This window comes from Sinocyclocheilus rhinocerous, unplaced genomic scaffold, assembly GCF_001515625.1.
Source record: "Sinocyclocheilus rhinocerous isolate Xijiao unplaced genomic scaffold, SAMN03320098_v1.1 scaffold245, whole genome shotgun sequence".
In the NCBI taxonomy this organism is placed as follows: Eukaryota; Metazoa; Chordata; class Actinopteri; order Cypriniformes; family Cyprinidae; genus Sinocyclocheilus; species Sinocyclocheilus rhinocerous.
Window position 1 is genome coordinate 660,142 of NW_015659923.1, and position 22,000 is coordinate 682,141.

Consider the following 22,000-nt stretch of genomic DNA (forward strand, 5'->3'; position numbering starts at 1 on the left):
CGTGTTGTCCCAGTCTTTAATATGCATGGTTGGATGAGGTCTTAAGGCCTAAGCCACTTCCCTGATGTACGAAACACACACACACACCATTATACACACAGTAGAACATAAAACTTGAGATAATTGCTAGCGATTTTGTACCAGGTAATGTTTGGAGTTTAGCATTTACTGCAAAAAAAAAATCACATTTGCCTATTTGTGTCCATAATTATGAAATAAATTAAAGCTAAATATACATGTAGTATTTAGAGTATCGCCTATCAAACTATGAGTATGAACCTTTTGACCAAGGTTTGAAAAAAGCTAAGTGCTTGTCGCTAGCATGTTACCCATCTAATGCTGATTCATATTATAAAATCTGTATGCTTTTGTGTTTAGTTGGGCTATTTCTCATTCCTGGCTGTTTTCTCCCAGTTAGTGCAAGTTTAGATCCTTAGAATTCAGAGTTCCTCTGCTCTAGTATGTTCAAAGTAGCAGGCTGCTTAGTCATAACTCATTTACATACAATTCTTTCAAAGTGGAGTATTACATAGAGTGTGTTAGAAGTGTATTACTGGTCCAAATAGTAAGGCTTAAAGACATCTTTAAATCGTGGCCAAATGGATAGAGAGTCAGACTTGTAACCCGAAGGTCTCGGGTTCGAGTCTCAGGTCTGGAAGGGATTTTAGGTGGGGGAGTGAATAACCAGCGTTTTTTCGACCCTCAATACCACGGCTGAGGTGAGACCCTTGAGCAAGACACCGAACCCCCGGGTGCCGCAACATTATGGGATTACATCTCTCACAATTCTACGCGCGAAAGTGAGTTTTGTGGAGAAAATGTTTGTCTCGCAAAGAATAAAGTATTTCGAGCGCACGAAAATCAATTTTGCATTTAAAATAAGTTTTTGGATTTGTGCAGACCTTCTCTTTTGCGCGTGCAATGTTTCACTAGCTTGCACACCTTGCCCTCAGTGCTCTCTAAATGCGGACAGCTCGCTTGCTCAACACAACCCAGCGTTACAATATGCCATAATTCCAGCCAATCAGAGACAAGCAGAGGCGGACAAAGTACTCAACTCCATTACTTGAGTGAAAGTACCGCTGGTCAAATATTACTCCATTACAAGTAAAAGTTTTTGTGTTTTATTAGGAGATGCACAACAGTTCTTCTGTGGCTTTATAGGTAATATTTTCACTTACACAATTTAGCAAAATCAGACAATATTGTGTGTAATGTATACCACAATATTAACTTCTTATTATTGAATTGTTGTAAATAAATACCACATTTGAAACTGGTCAGTGTTAAAAAAATGCTGGTAAATCACTTCATGTAGCCCCCCAAGAGTGACTACTGATAAACTGTCTGAAAAAAAGAAAGTCACGTTTTAGAGAAGAAAAAAATCACCCACTGACTTTCAAAGCTGCTGCATAGTAACGACTTTCTACTTCGAGGACCTTGATAGAAATGTAGTGGAGTGAAAAGTACAATATTTGTCTTTCAAATGTAGTGAAGTTAAAAAATAATACTCAAGTAAAGTACAGATACTCAAAAAGTGTACTTAAGTACAATACTCAAGTAAATGTACACAGTTACTGTCCGCCTCTGCATTTAGCTACTTGTTAGCAACAGCTTTTTCAAGTAAATGCTTTTTAAAAAAATCACAAGGGAGTACTACTGATGTATTTTATGTCGTATAATAAAACATGAACATATCTTGAGCTTGTGTTAACCACATGCCATATTTCAGGCATTTAACCAAAATCCATTAATAAAACCCATTGACCTCAGGATGATGGAACCGGAAGCGCTAAAATGCTAACTTATTTCTGGGTTTTGGCTTACAAAGATACATCACTCGTGCAGCACTCTATTTAGATTATCAAGTAAGTTTGTCTCATTGTAAGCAATTTGAAAATGGTCATTTGCAGGTCTGTAAAAGTAATAAAAAAAGAATGGAAATCTCGATAATGAACATTAATATTAATAGGCTATAAATTGCTCTTTGTGACTGTTAAATCTTTGTGTTATTCCTTATCCATCACAAAACACTTAAAAGTCATTGGAAAATCATAGAAATTCATAATGGCTGGTTAGCATGGGTGAGACACATTCTGGGGGCCATAAAAACATCTTAATTGATAGCCAAAGCATTTCCTCTTGTACCACTGTTTGAAGAATTTATCTTCCAGAATCTGGCAGTAAGTTTAGGGAGTTAATTTTTAGTCCATCTCGAGATTTTATCTGTAGAAGATAACCTGCTTAATAATTATGCACACCTGAATATAAGCCATATATGATTCCAGTATAATATAATATAATTACATAATATAATATAATTCCAATATAAGCAATATAATTCCAGCCTTCATTAACAATAATACATAGATGATAAGTGATTAAATACAAGATTAATAGTAGTTATTAAGATTGATGTTGTTTAGAATTGGTAAAATGTGCTTGGAAGAAATATAATTAGAATATCAACTTGCATAATAATTATGCATGCACTGTATTTTCCCTCTTCCTCTGTAATCAGCAATGCAAGGAATGTTGTGATTGGTTGTCAAGGCAGCCAATCAGAATTTAGCAGCCTCGTCTCTGATTGGCTGGAATTATGGCATATTGTAAAACTGGGTTGTGTTGAGCAAGCGAGCCGTTGGCATTTAGAGAGCACTGAGGGCGGGCATCAAGGGAGCAAGCTAATGAAACCTTGCACGCGCAAAAGAGAAGGTCTGCACACATCCAAAAACTTATTTTAAATACAAAATTGATTTTAGTGCGCTCAAAATACTTTTTTCTTTGCGAAACAAAAATTTTCTCCACAAAACTCAGATCGCGCGCGTGCAAAATGCACTTTTTTGCGCTCAAAATATGAACTTTCACGTGCAGAATTGTGGCAGAGATTTAACCCTATACAGCATTGGCTGCCCACTTCTCCGGGTGTGTGTTCACAGTGTGTGTGTGCGCATGTTTGTTCACTACTCACTGCTGTGTGTGTGCACTTGGATGGGTTAAATGCAGAGCACAAATTCCAAGTATGGGACACCATACTTGGCCACACGTCATGTAATTTCCTTTCCTTTCCTTTCCTTTCCTTTCCTTTTCCTTTAAGTAAGAAAATGATGTAAAATCTATCTATCTATCTATCTATCCTAACAACCACATAGCAACCATCCTGAATAGCTAGTAACAATGACCTATAGACACAACTCTTGCAAAACCCTACCAACCAGAGAGACAATTATTTACCTTCACACACTGAGGTTTGTCCTTTAAAAATAAGAAAAATACCAATAATAAATGGGCTTACATTCAACTGCTCCAGCTTTTTAATCAACACATGAGGTTGAATAGTATTAAGAGCAGAACTAATATAGATGAAAAGTAAACCAGCATAAGCTCTATGATCCCCCAAACCTTTCAAAATCAAGTGCATGATGCTGTTAACAGCATCCTCAGTTCCTCTCCCTTGTTTATAGACAAACTGTAAAGGATCTAAATTGTTAGCAACAGGAGCTTTTAACAATGAAACACTAGCAACCACAGCAATCAATTAATCCTAAAGCTTTCGACTTTGAGCTTTAGATTAAAAAAAAAACAAAAAAAATCTATCTATCTATATAGCTGTTAAAGCTATAGCTTTTAAAACTACTTAAACTTTTAAAGCTATTAAATCTACTTCAAACTTTCTGGTCAGGCTTCTTCAAGACAACAGTTTGTTTAAATATCTGATGGTTAATTCGTATATAACAATCAAGAATACCAAATCAGAATCTTGAATGTTTTGCAATCACAAAATGATTCTGTTTTAATTATTGTCAATATATACAGCAGTTTCTGTTAAAAAGTAGCTAAAAATACTTAAGCCAACATGTGGGGCCTTTGAATACTGTGTTGGACAATTAGAGGGCCACATGTTCAAGTCAAAAGTTTGAGAACCACACACACACACACATGTCTGGTCAGCTATCCTTGTGGGGACTCTCCATAGGCGTAATGGTTTTTCTACTGTACAGACCGTATTTTCTATTGCCCTACACCAACCCTACCCCTAAACCTACCCCTCACAGGAAACTTTGTGCATTTTTAGATTTTCAAAAAACTTCATTCTGTGTGATTTATTAGCTTGTTTACCCGTGGGGACCTCAATTTAGGTCCCCACCGTGACACGAGTCCCCACGAGTCTGTGTGTATTCAGGTTTAAGTCCCCACCAGAATAGTAAAACAGGTACACACACACACAGATAAAATTAGTTTTGTTGAATGTTGTCTTTTAAGGCATTTAAACATGCTTACTTTAGAACATTAAAGATACGTGATTCAGCTGTACCCGACAGGCTACTTGTCTTTTTAGTAGATAAATAAACGAAATATCACATGAAAAAAACCGGTGTTTGTAGTGACTCGGTTTTGCGTGGTAATAAAAAGAATTGTTCCGACTGTACACGGTTCTTTCCGCAGGGCGGCGCAAGTGCACTAGCTAGACTCCAGTGCTCCTCTCCTCCTCCAGACTCCTAGAGGTCGCCATCCGGAGGAGTGAGAGCGATGCCGTGCGCCGCGGAGTTGCGTGCGAGAGGGCGCTCAGACAGAGAGACTCACAACAGTGAGGCGGAGCTGGGAATGGATCAGCTCCTGAAGCCTTAACTCCGAACCTCCACACACTCGCCTACAAGAGCAGGAAATCCCGCGGCAGATAAAGCCCAGGCGGAGCGTCGCCGGCGTCCTGAGGTCAACCACCTATATGAGGAGGACAGAGAGGTTTGTGACGGATTAGTCCGGACTCGATATCAGGACGGGCAGCAGAGGAGCACAAAGCCGGTGGAGTGTCTCTGGAGCGGCGGAGATCAGCCCAGCCCCCCACATACATACATACATACATACACTCACACACACAGAACCGGCCTGCTGCTCCTAGCCTGTTGCTACTGTGTATGGGATATCTCATATCGCAAATCCCTCGTATCTCAGCGACACACACGTCTGTAAGTAGTTCCGAGTTGTTTTGTCTTTGTTTGGAGGCTGGCTGGTGTGTTTTGTAGCGGTTGGCGGACTATAGCGCTCTGCAGCTGGCTAATCAGTTAGCTGTAGCATAGCGTTGTGTGTAACGTTACAGCAGCCTCACGAGCACGATGTAACTTAGTTTGATTATTAGACCTCCTTTTATTATTACAAGACAAAACATGTTTTATAAAAGGGCGCGTGACATGAACCAACGAGTTTGGCGTATTTGAACACCTCTGTATGTTAACGCGGGGTCACTTATTCCGTGCGACATAATCTCGTTTAATTCAGCGAGGGGCTGTTTATGCTGCAAAACTGAATACAGCACATAAAATGTGTGTTTTGTTGACTTCATTCGGCTTATGTTGAACCAAACTGTGAATGTGCTGAGTAACTCGGCTTGTGTATGATCCTCTGGATGTCCTCTGCCATCACTGGAGTTAGTGGACATTTGCAGGAGAACCGTTCGCGCAGGGGCTTTTATTTGACTGGTTTTGGTGGATAAAGTCCAGGGAGTTGCGAGGCGGCAGTACCAGTCTGTATCCCATCGTTTGGCTGCTTGAGTGAGTCCCCGATGCAGAGGGGCTGAGTGCTCCGGGACATGCTGAAGTGTATCCCGCTGTGGCGGTGTAACCGTCACGTTGAGTCCGTGGATAAGCGGCACTGCTCGCTCACTGCGGTGCCCGATGAGATCTACCGCTACAACCGCAGTCTGGAGGAGCTGCTCCTGGACGCCAACCAGCTGAGAGAGCTGCCCAAGGTAAGACTGCCGTGTCCCATCACTTACTCTCATGTGCATGTCTGTCTCTGCTTGCCAGCCTCAGTTGTAAATTATGCATAGACCTGTTGTGAGGTTTTGACACATGAATGTGGTTAAACCGTTGCTCTTGTTTCAAAGTTTCCCACGGTCATAGAAACCTTGAAATATCAGGGAAATTTAAGAAGTCACCTTAGCTTACATGTTAAACTAAACTATTTCACCATACTTCCCCTGATGATTAATTATGGTGCATTAAAACAATTGTTTTGCATTACAAGTTTTCTGAAATGTTGTGTTCAGATATGCAAAGGAGGCATTATCTAATCAAATATTCAATCATTTGCAACGCCATATTCAAAGTTCTTGTTTCACTTTTTTTTTTGTTAGGTTAGATTTAAAGGTATTGCAGAGGGGAGCACTTGTCTGCAGCCAGAAAAAGCATTCTCATTTTAGGAATAAAATGTTATAGAAATGGCGTATGAACAAAGCGCTCTGTAAAAAATATTTAGAAAAAAAAAAAACAACGGGAAAGTTATGTGTATCTGCTACTGTAAAGTGCAACTGAAAAAAAAGCTCATTTTGAGAAAACAGAGAAAATATGTATTGTAATTGAAATCTATAGGTGCAACTATATAAAGTGCATTAAAATAAATATTTAATGTGTGTTTTGCATGTTTTCATTTCACTAGTCTGATAGAAGACATGTTATGGATGCAAAATAGCTCAAAATTGACCAGAGTATGAAAAAATTATGGTTTTGCCTACAGTGTTTGTTAAAATAAATAAATAAAAAGTTCTCATCCAGTAATCTGAGCATTTGGAAAAGTAATTCATTAGTAAAAAGTTGTGTGAATTATTCTGTACTAATGTTAAAATAAGCGTTGTCTATAGCATGTATTTGATGCCTTGTTTGCAGATTTTGTTGCAAGCATATGGTCTACCTTAAAAGACTGCTGTCTAACATTGACAGTCTATCCTCCTTTGGGGGCACTTTAGTGTGTTACACATCTGTCTCACTAACCACGCTAAAAGCTGTTTGCTTTGTCCTTTTAATTTGGATTTCCTCGGTTTTGTTAATGTGTGTGTGAGTGTGTGAGAGAGAGAGATCCTGTGTGAGTGTGTGAGAGAGAGAGATCCTGCTGACTTGGCTGTGAATCAGGTCTAGTAGTCTTTACACACAGTAAACACACAAGTTGTTTTGTTTATTATTACCTTGAGCATTTACATCCACACATAGGAGTCACGAGAGACTGTTGGTGGGTTGCCAGAGCTAGCATTCCCTAAAGTACACTGATAGCAAAATAAGCAAACATGCTTGATTCAACATTTAAACTACTGTAAACCGTTGGCAACTACCGCCCAGTCATTTGAAGTGCTCTTCTGAAGGCCGTATAATGCCAGGACTGTTGGCATAGCCTCATTGGCAGAAGACTCAATCTGTGTTAGCCAGTCTACAGTCAGCATTGCTAACAGGGTCAGACAGAACGGCACAGGATCCTCTGACCGTGATGTGGAATAGCTGATCCGAGCGGACAGGTCGGGCCCTGAGCTTGGGGGTCTGTGTATGTGTGTGTATACTGTGTGCAGACAGTTGGCATATGGCTTCCCCTCAGCCCTGTGGCAGAGAGAGAGTGAAAGAGAAATGAAAACTCAGGCAGCTCTTGTCTGAAAAAAGGTCTGGAGATCAGAAGTGGTCGACTGATACATCTCAGATTTAGGGAGAATGTTGATGATGTCCGATATATACCTAACGCTGATGTTTTAGTATAATTTAATAGTAGGTTGGCTGCACACACAATTGATACATTTAAATTAACACTTTTGAACACTTGATTGGCACTAGTTAAAAGTAGATATTAATAGAAAGAAAAATGAATACTTCTGTTCAGCAAGGATGCATTAAATAGCGTAATAGTGATAATAACATTTACATTGTTGTCAAAGAATACTAAAAAAAGAATAATCTTTTTAAAATAAATGCTTTCTATTCATCAAAGAATCCTGAAAAATTGTCATTTTCATGAAAAAAAAAATTCAACTTTGATGTAAGAAAGGTTTATTGAGCAGCAAATCATCATAATAGAATAATTTCTAAAGAATCATGTGACACTGAAGACTGGAGTAATGGCTGCTGAAATTAAGCTTTTAAATAAAATATTTGTAAAAAAAATAATTTAAAAAAATTAAATATAAATTTTATTTTACATTGTAATATTTAACAATATTAGTGTTTTTATTGTATTTTTGATCAAATAAATGCAGCCTTGGTGAGCATAAAAGACTTAGCGTAATAGTGATAATAACATTTACATTGTTGTCAAAGAATACTAAAAAAAGAATAATCTTTTTAAAATAAATGCTTTCTATTCATCAAAGAATCCTGAAAAATTGTCATTTTCATGAAAAAAAAAATTCAACTTTGATGTAAGAAAGGTTTATTGAGCAGCAAATCATCATAATAGAATAATTTCTAAAGAATCATGTGACACTGAAGACTGGAGTAATGGCTGCTGAAATTAAGCTTTTAAATAAAATATTTGTAAAAAAATAATTTAAAAAAATTAAATATAAATTTTATTTTACATTGTAATATTTAACAATATTAGTGTTTTTATTGTATTTTTGATCAAATAAATGCAGCCTTGGTGAGCATAAAAGACTTTCAAAAATATTAAAATATCTTAGTTCTCAAACTTTTGAGTGTGAGTGTGTATTAATGTATTTTTTGTAAGTATTTTTGCCATCATTTAATGTTCATGTAAAGTTTTTAGTTAATATTTGCCTATATATATTTGCATTTTTTTTCTCATTAACTTGTTCCAGGTTTTGTAGTAGTGCCCTTTTCGTCCGAGTGGTGCTCTGTTACACATTTACTATAACGCTTAGACGGAAGGTCTCAGCAGGCCTGAGCCTGTGCTTTTGAGAAGGCCATATGGTGACTCCGTGTGTCGCTGCTCCGCCATGTGCTACGAGATGGGCTTTAAGCTGCTTACAGCTCCTTCTCCCCCAGACCCACTCTGGACGCTCTGCTGCACTCGTTCCTGCTTGTGATACTCTCTCAGTATAACATCAGATGTCTTTCCTGTTTTTCTTAAAGACTGCTTTTCAGCATGGATAATGTCCACATCTTTAGCTCCATGTACATGGTCATAGTGCAGGATTTGGGATTAATACTGTACCATGACTCATGTTAATGCTTCTCAGGCCGTGACCCTTTGCAATTGGGTGTGAGCCGATGTCAAGTATTTGAGTGTGTTGGGCTGAGGCTGTCTGTAGAAGATAGTTTATGCAAAAACTTCAGCTTCATATGTGTGGCCTGGCACAGTTCTTTAAGCTTAACAGATGGAGGTTTAGGGTCCTCACCTGAATGGCTTATGTTCACTTTAAAGCTTGGATATGTATAGTTCAAAAAAGCACCTTTATAGCAAGTCCGAAAATAAAAACATTTGAGAGTTTAACGCAGGGCACAAAGCAGGAGTAAGTGTGGGAAATTACCTCTCAGACAAACCGATAAGCAGCAAATGACTTCGGATCAAGTGTTCTGCCAATTCATTTTTTTATATGAGCACCTGGGTGGCTCACAAAGTGCCTTCAGCTTTTTCCAGGAGTTGGTTTACATGGGAAAACGTGTTGCTAAACAGTCTGGGAACTGAAGCTCCTGTACTGCTGCTGATAAAACTGTAGGCCGAAGCCGTCAGCATTCGAGGAATTCCCCATCACACCCTCCGAAAACATCAACGTGAAGCTTCCACCGTGTTTAGTCAGTATGCAGTCCCTAATCCTCACTGTTTCTGTCCTATTGTGTGACAGTCGAGCACCCACTCGTCACAGTAAATTCCTCATTTCGGAGATGTTGATCTCTAACTGGATTAACCCAGAATGCCCTCTCCACATTCACAAAGCACAGAAATGGCATTAGCTGTAGTTTAATCATTAACAAGTGTATCACACACACATACTTCTGTGGTTTAGGAGGTTCCTGGCGAAGCTTTGAGAAATGTGAAGTCTTTACGTTTTCCCTGAAGGGTTTGGGAGGGAGAAACGCTCCTTGGCTTTGACCGTTGTGGAAGATCTTGTGACTGGTTACATAGTAGGCTCTTTCAGCTAATCTGACGTCTCCCACCCAGCTGCACATATTAAATGTCCAGGCTTATTATCGCAGCTCTGTCGGCATTGTCCTCCTTTATCAGCCGTGACTCGTATGACGACTGTGAAGAAAGAGAAGGAAATGTTTATTATGCAGCTGGAGTTTCGAATGGGTAAAATACTAGCTGTATGTTGTTATTTGATTTTAGGTCAAGGTTTCAAGCCTTCCTCTGTTTTATCGGCACCCAATACAGCTCTTTCATAACAGATTTTGTCAGACCATTTGGTGCAACATAAAGTAAATCAGCGGACACCACTAACAGGAAACAAAGTATTGAACTCTAACCGTAGAAGTAAGCGAAACGAGGAACTCGAATAACATATTTTACCTATTGCCTATAATAGCTGTGCTTAATTGCTTTGAACCAGAAAGTGGTTTTTCCAGCTCAAGTATGTGCCTGAGTTTCAAGGAGTTGTTTTAATAGAGGTTCCTTAATACAATGGCCCTCTGAAAGGCTCAACGGGTGTGTGCGTTGTGGCAGATTTGTGCTGTGTTGTCTGCAGAACAGGTTTAATCTATGTAGGGCTCCTCCCTGCCCTGCTCTACACATCTAATGTTCATTCATAGGTGCCTGTCCAGCAGGTGTTCCTCTCTTACCTGCTGTGAACTACATGTTTGTGCATTGAAAGGGTGTGAAATGATACTTCACATTGCATCCTGATGCATTGGTTTTGATTCATGAAATTCGGTGGAGAGATGTTATATGCAAAATTTCATGACCATGTTTTTCTTATTGGGTGCCTTTGGATGCTTAGTCCAAATTAAAAGTAAACGATAAATTAAAATTTTCATTAAAATATTTGGTAACACTTTATTTTAATGTGTCCTTGATACACTTGTTACATACATTTGCTATAGTAATAACAGTGAATTTATGAATAATTATGCATAAAGCTCCGGTGAGAATATGCTAGCCTCGCAAGAACCAAGTTTTGTTTACAGCAAAGGAAAAGCAGTCTCCTCTTGACCTTATATCAAAATCCTCAAACATTTTTCTTTACAAATTCGTCACTCGTTTACACAGTTCATCACATCTCACCGGAGCTTACGCTCCACCTGAGTCATCCGCTTTAACGCCACTCTCTCGTGAGCGCACGTACGACAGTTAGCAGAAACTAGACATTACGGTTTATAAAGTTTTTAATATGGATATTTTTCTTACACAAATGCATCACTTTGTTTCAGAAAGCCTTTATTAACCCGCTGGAGCCATGTGGAGCACTTTTTATGATGGTTAGATGCACTTTTTTGGGCTTCAAAATCTCGACCCCTATTCACTGCTATTATAAAGCTTGGAAGAGCCAGTACGTTTTTTAATACAGCTCCGACTGTATTCATCTGACAGTACAGCTAGGATGGCTTAAGGATGAGTATATCATGGGGTAATTTTCATTTTTGGGTGAACTATCCCTTTAATTAATATTACTTGGTACAGTAGAAATTACACAGCAATAAGGACACATTTAAATAAAGTTTGAACATACATACATTTGTTTACATACACATTTTCGTTCCATTCATCTAGTTGCAATGCTCTTACTAAAATGCTGAACTTTTCAGTCATGCCCATTGTCATTTACTTGTTTTTGGCAATTAAAAGGTAAATCTCTCTTTGTGACGTCCAGAAGAATTAGAAAGATTTTTGCTTCTTGTCAGTTGTGCATGAAAATGTCACACCTCTAAATTAGCATAGCAGCAGTCACAAGGTCTGTTTTAGCTTTCACTGCAAATATGTCTTCTTATATTACTTGGTACAGTAGAAATTACACAGCAATAAGGACACATTTAAATAAAGTTTGAACATACATACATTTGTTTACATACACATTTTCGTTCCATTCATCTAGTTGCAATGCTCTTACTAAAATGCTGAACTTTTCAGTCATGCCCATTGTCATTTACTTGTTTTTGGCAATTAAAAGGTAAATCTCTCTTTGTGACGTCCAGAAGAATTAGAAAGATTTTTGCTTCTTGTCAGTTGTGCATGAAAATGTCACACCTCTAAATTAGCATAGCAGCAGTCACAAGGTCTGTTTTAGCTTTCACTGCAAATATGTCTTCTTGATGGGATGTTTCAGGGCTGTACAGTGTGAGCGTTTCACTCATTTGCAAGTGAAAATTACTCTGCAAATGTGAAATTATTTTGTCATCTGACACCTGATTAAATCTCAAACTTTATTATATAAGAAAAACTCCCTTAACCTTGGACACTTTTATGTTTCACACTTTTTGTTGCTTTCCATTGGAGTCAAAATAGGTTTAACAAGGTAAGGTTTTCACACAAGATGTGCTCTTGCATTCTGTCTGTGCTTTTTTTTTTTTTTTTGCTTGCATCTTGCCCATGCCCCTAAGAGTTTTGTGCTATTAGTGATACTGAAATCAGGTCAGTTTTGAATGTAATTTGAGGCTTGTTTTATACTTTTAAAATCCATCTTTTAGTCAAAACAATTTCATTGTCGAGGCTGATGCCATCTTTGGTACACTGCTTGTGTTGAAGCTGATTCAAACTGAACAAAATGGGCCATCTGAGCATATCATCCCCCCCCCCAAAAAATTTCTGTAGTAGTGAACAGCTCATTTTGCCATTACAGTATCCCAACCCAGCATCCCTCCTTTGTGTGACCGCCCTGGGCCCGATTATGGCTTTCATTCATCTGTAAAAACACGTTTAACCCCCCCTTGTCCCCTTCCTCTCTCTGCTGCACGAGCCGTATCGTCCCACTAAGCCTGTCCCTCGAGGGTCTCTTGAGTGGAGTGGCTGTCTGCAGCTGTGCTGTTCCAAGCGTACAGTCAGTGCTCGCTGGATGGATGAGATCTGTAGAGAAGTGAAATCAACTACCTTCTGTCTGCCGTCCAGGCCTGTGTTTATACTGGAGTGTGCAGTCTTCCATGAAATACAGCAGCTTGAGGGTGATGCTAGTGTTTTCTTATGTCAACAAAGTATTTTTTAAAGCTTTTAAACAAATTTTCTAGTTTCTTGTCATCACAGTAATGCTTCAAACATAAGCGCAGTTTATTACATGATGCAGTCTTGCTGTGCTGTAATTGCTGCAGGTAGGGTGTTAAAATAATCTTTCATTACTCACTAATTTGCCTAATTGGCTTATGAGGCCGAACTGTAAGCCCTTCACTCTTATTTGGCCAGCTTACTTCATACCACATGCAGCATAATCATTTAAGATATGTGTTAGCCAACAGGATTACAAGAGCATCTTGAGAACAACCAGTAATGTTTTCAATAGCAACCCCAGCTTGTGACCTGCCATCCATTGCTTTGTAATTCTCAGTGGACTTCAGGATAGTATTCTTGACTTGTTACTGGGTCTTTTTAAGTTCATAATGTTTTAAAGTTCATAATGTTGTTCATAATGGTTTTTATTATTATTATTTAGAAAGAATGTTTTTGTCTTACAAAGGCAGAATTTATTTGATAAAAATACAATAAAAACTATTTTAATATATTTTAAAATGTCATTTAATCCTGTGATAGCAGTGTTGAATTTTCAGCAGTCATTGCTCCATTGTCACATGATCCTTCAGAAATAATTCTGATATGCTGATTTGCTGCTCAAGAAGCATTTATTATCAATGTTGAAAACAGTTTTTTTTATATATAGTGTACATATGTATATATATATATCTTTTATAGAAGGAAACAGCATTTGAAAGAATTTAATCTTAATGCCTCAAGCATTTGAATGGTTTTATATACAGTAATTACACAAAATATTGGTAGCATTCTATACTACAAAATTGACTTTTTCTGCCCATTTGCCTGCTAAACTTCAATTATTTGCTGTGTAAATGTTTCCCATTCCAAATAATAATTCACAGAATGCCAACATGCAGTACTTGAACCTTAGATTTAAATATGGTATTTGGATATTAGCTTGGAACATACTACACATTGGTGTTTATTGATCATTTATCAGCTAATATAGAAATTATGTAGTTGTTGTTGTTGTTGAATATCTTGACTTTTAAGAATGATATTAGGAACTCTGAAATGAGAAGTTAATTAACTAATGATTTGGGAGCTTTCTTTAGATTATATCGAGACACTGTCCATCCCTTAATCTGATTGTTTTAGAAACCACAAGATAGCACTGAACAAAGACATAATTTGAGGGGATCCATAACCTTGTTATAAGTGAATCTGAGAGTTGGTCGGTAGTTTTACTACTGTACCTCGATCATACCTTGTTTAGTCTGGTCATTGTCTTGACTTTCTGCTTCTGTCTTGTGAGCCAGCACATGAGATGTTCGTAAGTGAGGGCTTCCCCCTACGGCCCACAGAACTGGGCCAGCAGTCCACATAAATCACAGCTGCCATTGTGAGTGCTGCAGTAAACCTATCCTCATCCCCCATCCCTCTCCTCCCTCTCGCCTCTTTTCTCGTGCTGCTCAGACTGCAAAGGTTTGGAGATCACACTGTGCTGAGCCTCTTTCACACAGTCTGTTCTCTTGCTCACTTCAGAATTCTGCTTAGAATTCTCACTCACTCTCTATCATCTGCTTACAGCCCTAGCACCACAGCATAAAGATTAGGATAAAGATTTTTAGTTTTGAGCATTAAAAGTTACTGAATTGTTTTCATTCTGTAGTCATTTTTAAAGAACATGATTTGTTTTATATAAAACCGTTCCTCTGTGTGTGTGTGTGTGCTTTTAACACACTACCTTTCAAAAATGTTTTTTTAAAGAAGTCTCTTATGCTTACCAAGGCTGTGTTTATTTGATCAAAAATACAGTAAAAACATTAATAGTGTGAAAATCTTTTTGAATATAATTTTTATTCTAAATCTCTTTTTAAAGGGGACATAACACACACAGTTTCGCCCAATCTCATGTTAGTCTTGAGTAGCATTGCATCCTTCATATCTCCAAAGAGCCTTTAGTTTGGGAAGCTGAACAAGGTTATCTTTCCCTCACAACCAAAAACACACTTCTTTCCTGTGCCTATGTAATAGCATTAATCCCCCCTTTAAAAAATCTTACAAAATAGCCTTGATGCTGGCATGGCATTAAAAAGTGAATAAATAAATAAATAATCTACTGACTCCTAGCTTAATGACCTGTAGTGCAAATACTACTACTAATGTTTTTATTAATATAAATCTTTATTAATATAAATTTTTTCGAAGATTTAAAAAACATTTTCAGTTTCCATGACCATTGCCAGTATGGCTTAATGATCATGAAGCAATATCGGTCATTCTCGGGTGAAGATGAAATACCATATCATATCATTGAGTGGCAGCAGGTGCACTGATGCATGTGTAAAATTAATCCTGTTGAAGAGAGGAAATTCTGATTAAGGGCAGGAGTAGGACTGTGGTGTTTTAACGCGTTGGCACTGAAATCTTGCAGCGTCTGCCAGTTCCTCCAGAAACAATGAACACTGTCTCTTCTCCTGTCATCTTTTCACACTCTCACAGTCACTTGTTTCGTGAGATTATGCTCTTGATTTGGCCCGGGCTGCAGACTGAGAAGCCTCTACTTAAACCGGCCTGAAATGTGTTACCCTGCGTCCTTTTGTCTGAGCCGGGGAGCAGCTGGCTCACACATCCTGTCCCCACCCCTCTCGGGGAGTTCGATTCCGGAGGAGGATTAACACTGGGAGCCCCTCACCCTGTCTGAGACTCACTCACTCTCTATCATCTGCATTTCTGTCTTCGCTATTGATTGCAGAAAGTGTGTAGACTTGGTGGCATTGTAAACTTCTAAGATCAGCATGTACATCTGTTTTCATGTCCCTTTAATCTCACACGCTTGCACCAGAAACATGAGCCAGTCACCTGTCTCTCTGGGTAAACATGGGCGGCACCAGCCATCATCCAGTGCAGGGTAGTTTCAGTGTTTAGTACAGGTCGCTTGACTCAAGCTCCACTTCCCTGTGTTCACCTCCGACCAGGAAACACCCCCTATAATCATTTACAGCCTCCAGACCTAATGCTTTACTGTTCTGCTTGTGTTTTTCAGGCTTATAAACACATACACATAAACAACACTTTGCCACAGCGGGGTGTATCTGTTCCTGTTCATACTCTATGGCTGCTTTTCAGTTGTCAAATTTTTTTTAATGGTCAGTTATTTGGAAAATATTCATATTGTTTATTTAGATTTGGATAAAAGCATCTGCTAAATGCATAAATGTACATGTAAACTAGCTTCATTGTTTTTCTCATGTTATAGATTTGGGTAGTGGTTTTTGGGGCCAAATTCACAAAACATTCTTAAGAATAAATTTCTCAAACAAGAATTGGGTGCGCTAAAAAAGAACGAGTTCTCAGGTGCGTAGAGCAAAAAGGGAGAAAGTTTTAGTCCAACAAGTCGCTGAATTTGTCCGCACACTGAAAGAAATTTCCAATCAGACCAAAAAAGGTCTCTCAAAAATGTAGTTTTTATTATCCATATGCAAAAGTGACGAAAGTGCAAAGTGTATTAAAAACAGACCAAAAAGCAGACGTTTCAGCCCAGTGCTTTCTTCAGACCTTTTTTGGTCTGATTGGAAAAAAAATTTCAGTGTGCGGACAAATTCAGCGACTTGTAAGAATACATTTCTGCCATTTTCTTTTATTTTCTAGCCTAACAATAAAGTAAAAATATCTCTTTATTATCTTTTTTCTTAAGATTGTTCTAAAGGCAAAACTTAAAAAGAAACGAAGAAAAGAATGGTCTTAAAAATTATTGTAAATAACCTCTTAAAGGGGTCATATGATGCTTTTTTTAAAGATCATTATTTTGATAACCTCCAACTTGTTTCAGATCCCCAAAAATTAGATGTTTAATGAATTTGTTGCTTCAAATGTTAATCATTACAATATAACAGTAGCTACATATAATACATATTTCTATTATTAAGGATGTGCATGAGTTCTCTGAAGTGACACCAGTGGTCGATAGTGTAAACAAAGATGGTTATTAATTATGCATTACGTGAGTTTTTGCTGAATTCAGAAACAACTATACAAAAACAATCAATTAGGGGCTTCATTTTTTTTTTTCACTTTTTTTATTATTACATTTTACTGGAGGAGGTGCAAAAACACCTTTGAGGTGTTGAAATTTTATCCGCCATACAATCAGTTAATGCTAAAGCCTGTCAAGGAGAAAAAAATTCTTAAGAAAATATTTTAGAAGATCTTAAGAATTTCCAAGTATTGCACACAGGAACATTGTTACAAACTACTTCTCTTGTTTTACTAAGATGATTTTCATGAATCCAGCCCCTGGTCACACTTTTGTCCAATTTTTGTTTTGGTGCATTCGTTTTTATTTGCAGTTTTTGATGCCAGTAAGTTGTGAGTCTTGATACCTGGGCCGTCTAGATATTTGAACGGGCCACAGTTACTGTAAATTCAAGACGGTGCGTGCTTCACCCCCAAGCACATCCTCATGATTACTGTTTACTTGTCACAATATGAACGTTTCCATGGATCTGACCCTTCCAGCAGCTCCTCCTCTATCTGCCTCAACACCTGTCGTGTAAATCTCTCTCTGTGTGTGGAGCACATTGTCCGTGCGTGCTGTGGGACAGAGTAAACACACAGACTCCAGTACAGATGGCCCAGTCTGGCTGATCTCCTCCAGATACTGGGATAGGTGTTACTGTAGATGGCGGCACCCTGTCGTCTGAACTCTGATCTCCTGCTTTGTCTGAGAAGATACAGACCTTTTATTGCAGTAAGCTATTTATAAGGCATGGGTTAGGCAGGTTTGTCCTATATGCCAGGGGCCTCATGTATAAAACTTTACGTAGATTTCATCCTAAATGTGTGCGTACGCACAAAAGCTAGATTTTGCGTACGTACAAAAGTTTTCAGATTTATAAAGCCATGCGTACGCCAGAACCTGCTAAAAATTCCCTTTGTAATACCCAGTCAGTAGAAGATTGTGCGTACATGAATCTCCACCCCATCTCCTCCCTGAAATAGCCATATATGGAGCTTACCACGCCTAATTTTAATATGCATAACGTCATCTGCATATCATTTCCATGCATATTTCCATCCACGTGACACCATGTTTAACGCAGTTAAGGGTACAATACGTTAGGAAAATATGAGATACGGACAATAAATGTGTTTTAAGACATCACTATTCTAATTTATGCAATTTGCCTGTTGTTATTTTTATGGAAAGAGATAGGCCTTATTTTTTTGCACTGTAAATAGCTGTCTGACTCACCGCGTCAATAACAAAACATTTTGAAAATAAAATGCACATATCTTACGGTTTCCTTCAAATTCTATCTTTTAAATATGGTGTTTGTCACAATATTGGGAAGAGCACGAAAGGGGTTATCGTTAGGCTACTGTCTGTGCGCGACACCTGTGAACAGAGGTTCTACTGTCATCAGACCAATGGACTGTTTGATCAACGAGCGCATCCTTATGTCTGTCGTTACCGTGATACCGTCTATGTTCCAAAGCCATCAAACAAAGTCAAGTTCACAAAATGTATCACTATTATTCGTGCAAAAGTATTTTCTCAGAACATGAGTTTTGCTATTTAGAACACAATTTAAAGTGTAATTTATTTCGCTCACTCCAGTAAAAGTGTGCGTACGCATGGTTTAGAGTGTCCGTACGGTGCGTGCACATTTACGCCTAGTTTATTTTTTATAAATCCCGATATGTGCGTGGAAAATTAATACCATGATGTATAAACGTTGCGTACGCACAAAATAGGCATGGAAATGTGCGTACGTAACGTTTATACATCAGGCCCCTGGTCTTAGTTTGTAAATGGTGTGTTTTCCCTGATAAAAGTGATAAAGCATGTTTGAGCGATTTGGATGCAGCGTGCTGATACTATGTGCTAGTGGTCTTTTTTCTCTACAGTTTGCTTGTTCTTGTTGGTGACTCGTGCAACACACAGAAGCTGTATAGCAAATCCCCACGGACTCACGTTTCCATGGCCACAGGATGCAAGGCGAGCCCACGTGGAGAGCACACTGCTGTTGCTACATGGACATGTAGCATCTCCAACTCCTACGTTTTATCTTTGTTGGAAGTTAGATGCATTCGCATTTGACTGTAAATATCAACTTGGTATGAACCGCACTGACAAAGTACAGGGTGTGTGGTACCTTACTGATCTCTCACTTGATATGACAAACAGAAAACTTTGTGTAGTGACTGGCCACATTTTGTTTTTAACAACCTTTATTAAGCTTTATCTTATTTATATTTGAAAAATCAACTTTTTTGGTTTTTAAAATTTGGAGCATTTGTCATGTGAAAATGCTTTTATTGACTGCAGTGACAAGCAAAGTTACAAAGGTCTCTCAGTCGAGACAGGAAGGAAGTTCATCAGCTATGCACTTTCATATTTCGTTTAATCTCATTGGTGGTCAAGCACTCTGACTGATAACTTCTCTTGCGGCTTTGAAGGTTGATTGACCTGAACACTAGTCCAGCTCCAGAGAAAGAGCTTTTAAAATGGGACCTAAATAAATGATGACTGCCAGCTGGCAGTGTTGGACAACTGCTGTGATACTCATTGTGTTGAGGTCATTTCAGATGTGTCTTTTCATACATTTTGTTTGATTGAAATTAAAATTATGTGCACTACTAAACATGAACAATATATCAGTGTTATACTGGTTATTTTTGCAGTTGTCTATTGCTTGGATGTTATCTTTAAAATCACCAATAATAATTTTATCTAGACAGAAGTGAGTGCACATAGGACCCTTCAGGAAGACCAAATGATTGATCGGCTACTGTCATTTAACAAATGGTTGTGGGAGGTACATGAATAACAAATTGTAGGGCTGGAGTGAAGGATCTCCAACTGGGACTGAACCTGCAACCTTTTGTATTATCAGCCCAAATTTCTTAACTACTGAACATTTAACTGCACTTAAATTGTGCATGTAGCTTTTGCCTGGAGATTGAGTTTAGCCTGAAACTGAGAAGTCTGTATTTAGGGCTACTTTTTGGGTCTAGCTGAGCTTTGAAAATGCATTTCTCTTATTTCTCGCCAGTTAGGAATGCCTCCAGTTTCTGCTTAGCAACTGGACATTTTTGTAAGAATATCACTCCTCTTTTTATATCCTGCTGCTCCAAGGAACTTAATACAATCCAAGTAAAGACTGAATTCAGCACTGCCGTTAATTAATTGGACATTGGTGATAAATGTTTGTGTGGAGTATGTTGTTTCTTTCCATATATCCAACAGATAAACACAACAGCATGGAATTAGAAGCTGAAGTTCATATTTATCAGCATACTCTGATATTAGAATGTTCTAGATTATTTGGACTATAATGGACATTTGTTTAAAATGAGTAGTGAAGCATCCTTGAAGACACAGGAGTGTCTTCATGTCACAGGAGGCTTTAGTCCTGCATCTCTCAGGGGTCCAGACTGAACCTCAGAGGCAGACGTACTGCACAGACCTCATCATAACACATGCTGTAAACTCACTCTAAAGTCTTATTCACACCCCAAGCAAATATTCGCTATGAACAAAACCTTAAATCGAAACTGCATTCCTGGATCTTTTTACACCAAGACCACACTTTGTCCAGTAGAAGAATAGTTGAAGCTCAAAAAACTCATCAGTAAGTTTAAGTCATGTTTTTTTTTTCTTTTTCTTTTTTGGTTTGCAATGGTTGGCAAACCTGAGTATTTTTCTTTTATGAATGTTGAACCAACCAGGAAGTCAAGCTCATTGTACTTTAACCAAGCATGACCGCATTTAGCAGTTATTCCTCTGTGTTTTGGTCTCCTGCTCTAATCAAAAGTTTCATTCATGTATCACGACTTAACTAATATGGTACCAGTTTAATGGGCTCGAAAGAAGGACTGTTTTCTGTGTGCTTGTTCGTGCGTGTTTCTGCCTGTCTGTGTTTATATCTGCAGCGCGTTTTGTCAGTGTATGACTTCGTCAGTGCCTCGACACGCACAGTGCCCAAAACAGACCAAAATGGCCCTTTGTTTACCACAGGGTGTGTGTGAGAGTGAGTGAGGGCTCGGGCGCTGCTGATTTGTTGACGTGTGTGTTTGTCTTGTTGATTCCTCTGTTTTGAGAGTGCTGTGGTGGACAGGAAGTGGGAATAATGGAGAGAGCTGAGGAATGTAGCGTTTTTGTTTTGCAGAGCCTCTCTAACCATCACACTGCTGCCGAGACCAGAGGAGCTTTCGCCAGCTCAAACACATCTCTCACTTGCTCTCTTTCTCTAACAACGTGGCCCAATCAGACTCCACAAGCTCTTCTGTGTAAACCTGAGCTTTTGTATTAACCAGACAAGAGAGAGGTCATTTGATCAATTTGGTGGTGTTTCCTGCTGGTAGCCCTGCCTACTGTCCAAAATCCTGCTGTGGAAAGACAAATTGCTTGATGCTGGGAACTTGCATTGTGTCTGGTTTGGACATGGTGTCCCACAAATGTAGAATCTGCTCTCATAATGTTTTGTGTAGCAGATTTGGCTCACATTTGTAGTGCGGATTGATAAGTGTACAGCTCCACAGCCTGAAATGTTTAGTGTGCAGTTGATTTGACACTTAAATCTTGCTCTCTTAAAGGGATAGTTCACAAAAAAAGAAATTTTTTACTCACCACATGAAGTTGTTCCAAACTTAAATTACTTTCTTCTATGGAATGTAAAAGAAGATATTTTGAAGAATGTTGGTAGCAGTTTAGGTGATAGTTGACTTCCATTGTATGGACAAAAACACTGAGACATTTTGCAAAATATATAGGGCCCTATGATTTCCACGATGCAAAACACGGACGGAATCGTGGAATCCAGTCATAAAAACGGAATTTACTGTATAACACAGAATGTCATGGAATTTGGCTAATTTTGAATGCATAAATCAAAAGTAGGTCAGTACACATATCAAAACGCAATATGGATTAGTATTTGTGAATATTAAAGGGATCATATGATGTTGCTAAAAAGAACATTATTTTGTGTATTTGGTGTAATGAAATGTGTTTATGCGGTTTAAGGTTCAAAAAACACATTATTTTCCACACACTGTACATTATTGTTTTTCCTCTATGCCCCGCCTTTCTGAAACACGTCGATTTTTACAAAGCTCATCGGTCTGAAAAAGCGAGGTGTGCTCTGATTGGCCAGCTATCCAATGC

At 38.4% G+C, this 22,000-nt stretch overlaps 1 protein-coding gene across 1 annotated transcript in view; it reads left to right on the top strand.

Moving 5' to 3' along the window:
- The first annotated feature begins 4,556 nt into the window (after positions 1-4,556).
- scrib (scribble planar cell polarity protein) overlaps positions 4,557-22,000 on the top strand; it is a 99,715-nt gene continuing 82,271 nt past the window's right edge. Inside the window, exon 1 of the mRNA XM_016533293.1 lies at positions 4,557-5,746. Coding sequence (XP_016388779.1) covers positions 5,588-5,746 — 159 coding nt within the window. The 5' untranslated portion in view covers positions 4,557-5,587. The remainder of the gene's footprint in view (positions 5,747-22,000) is intronic.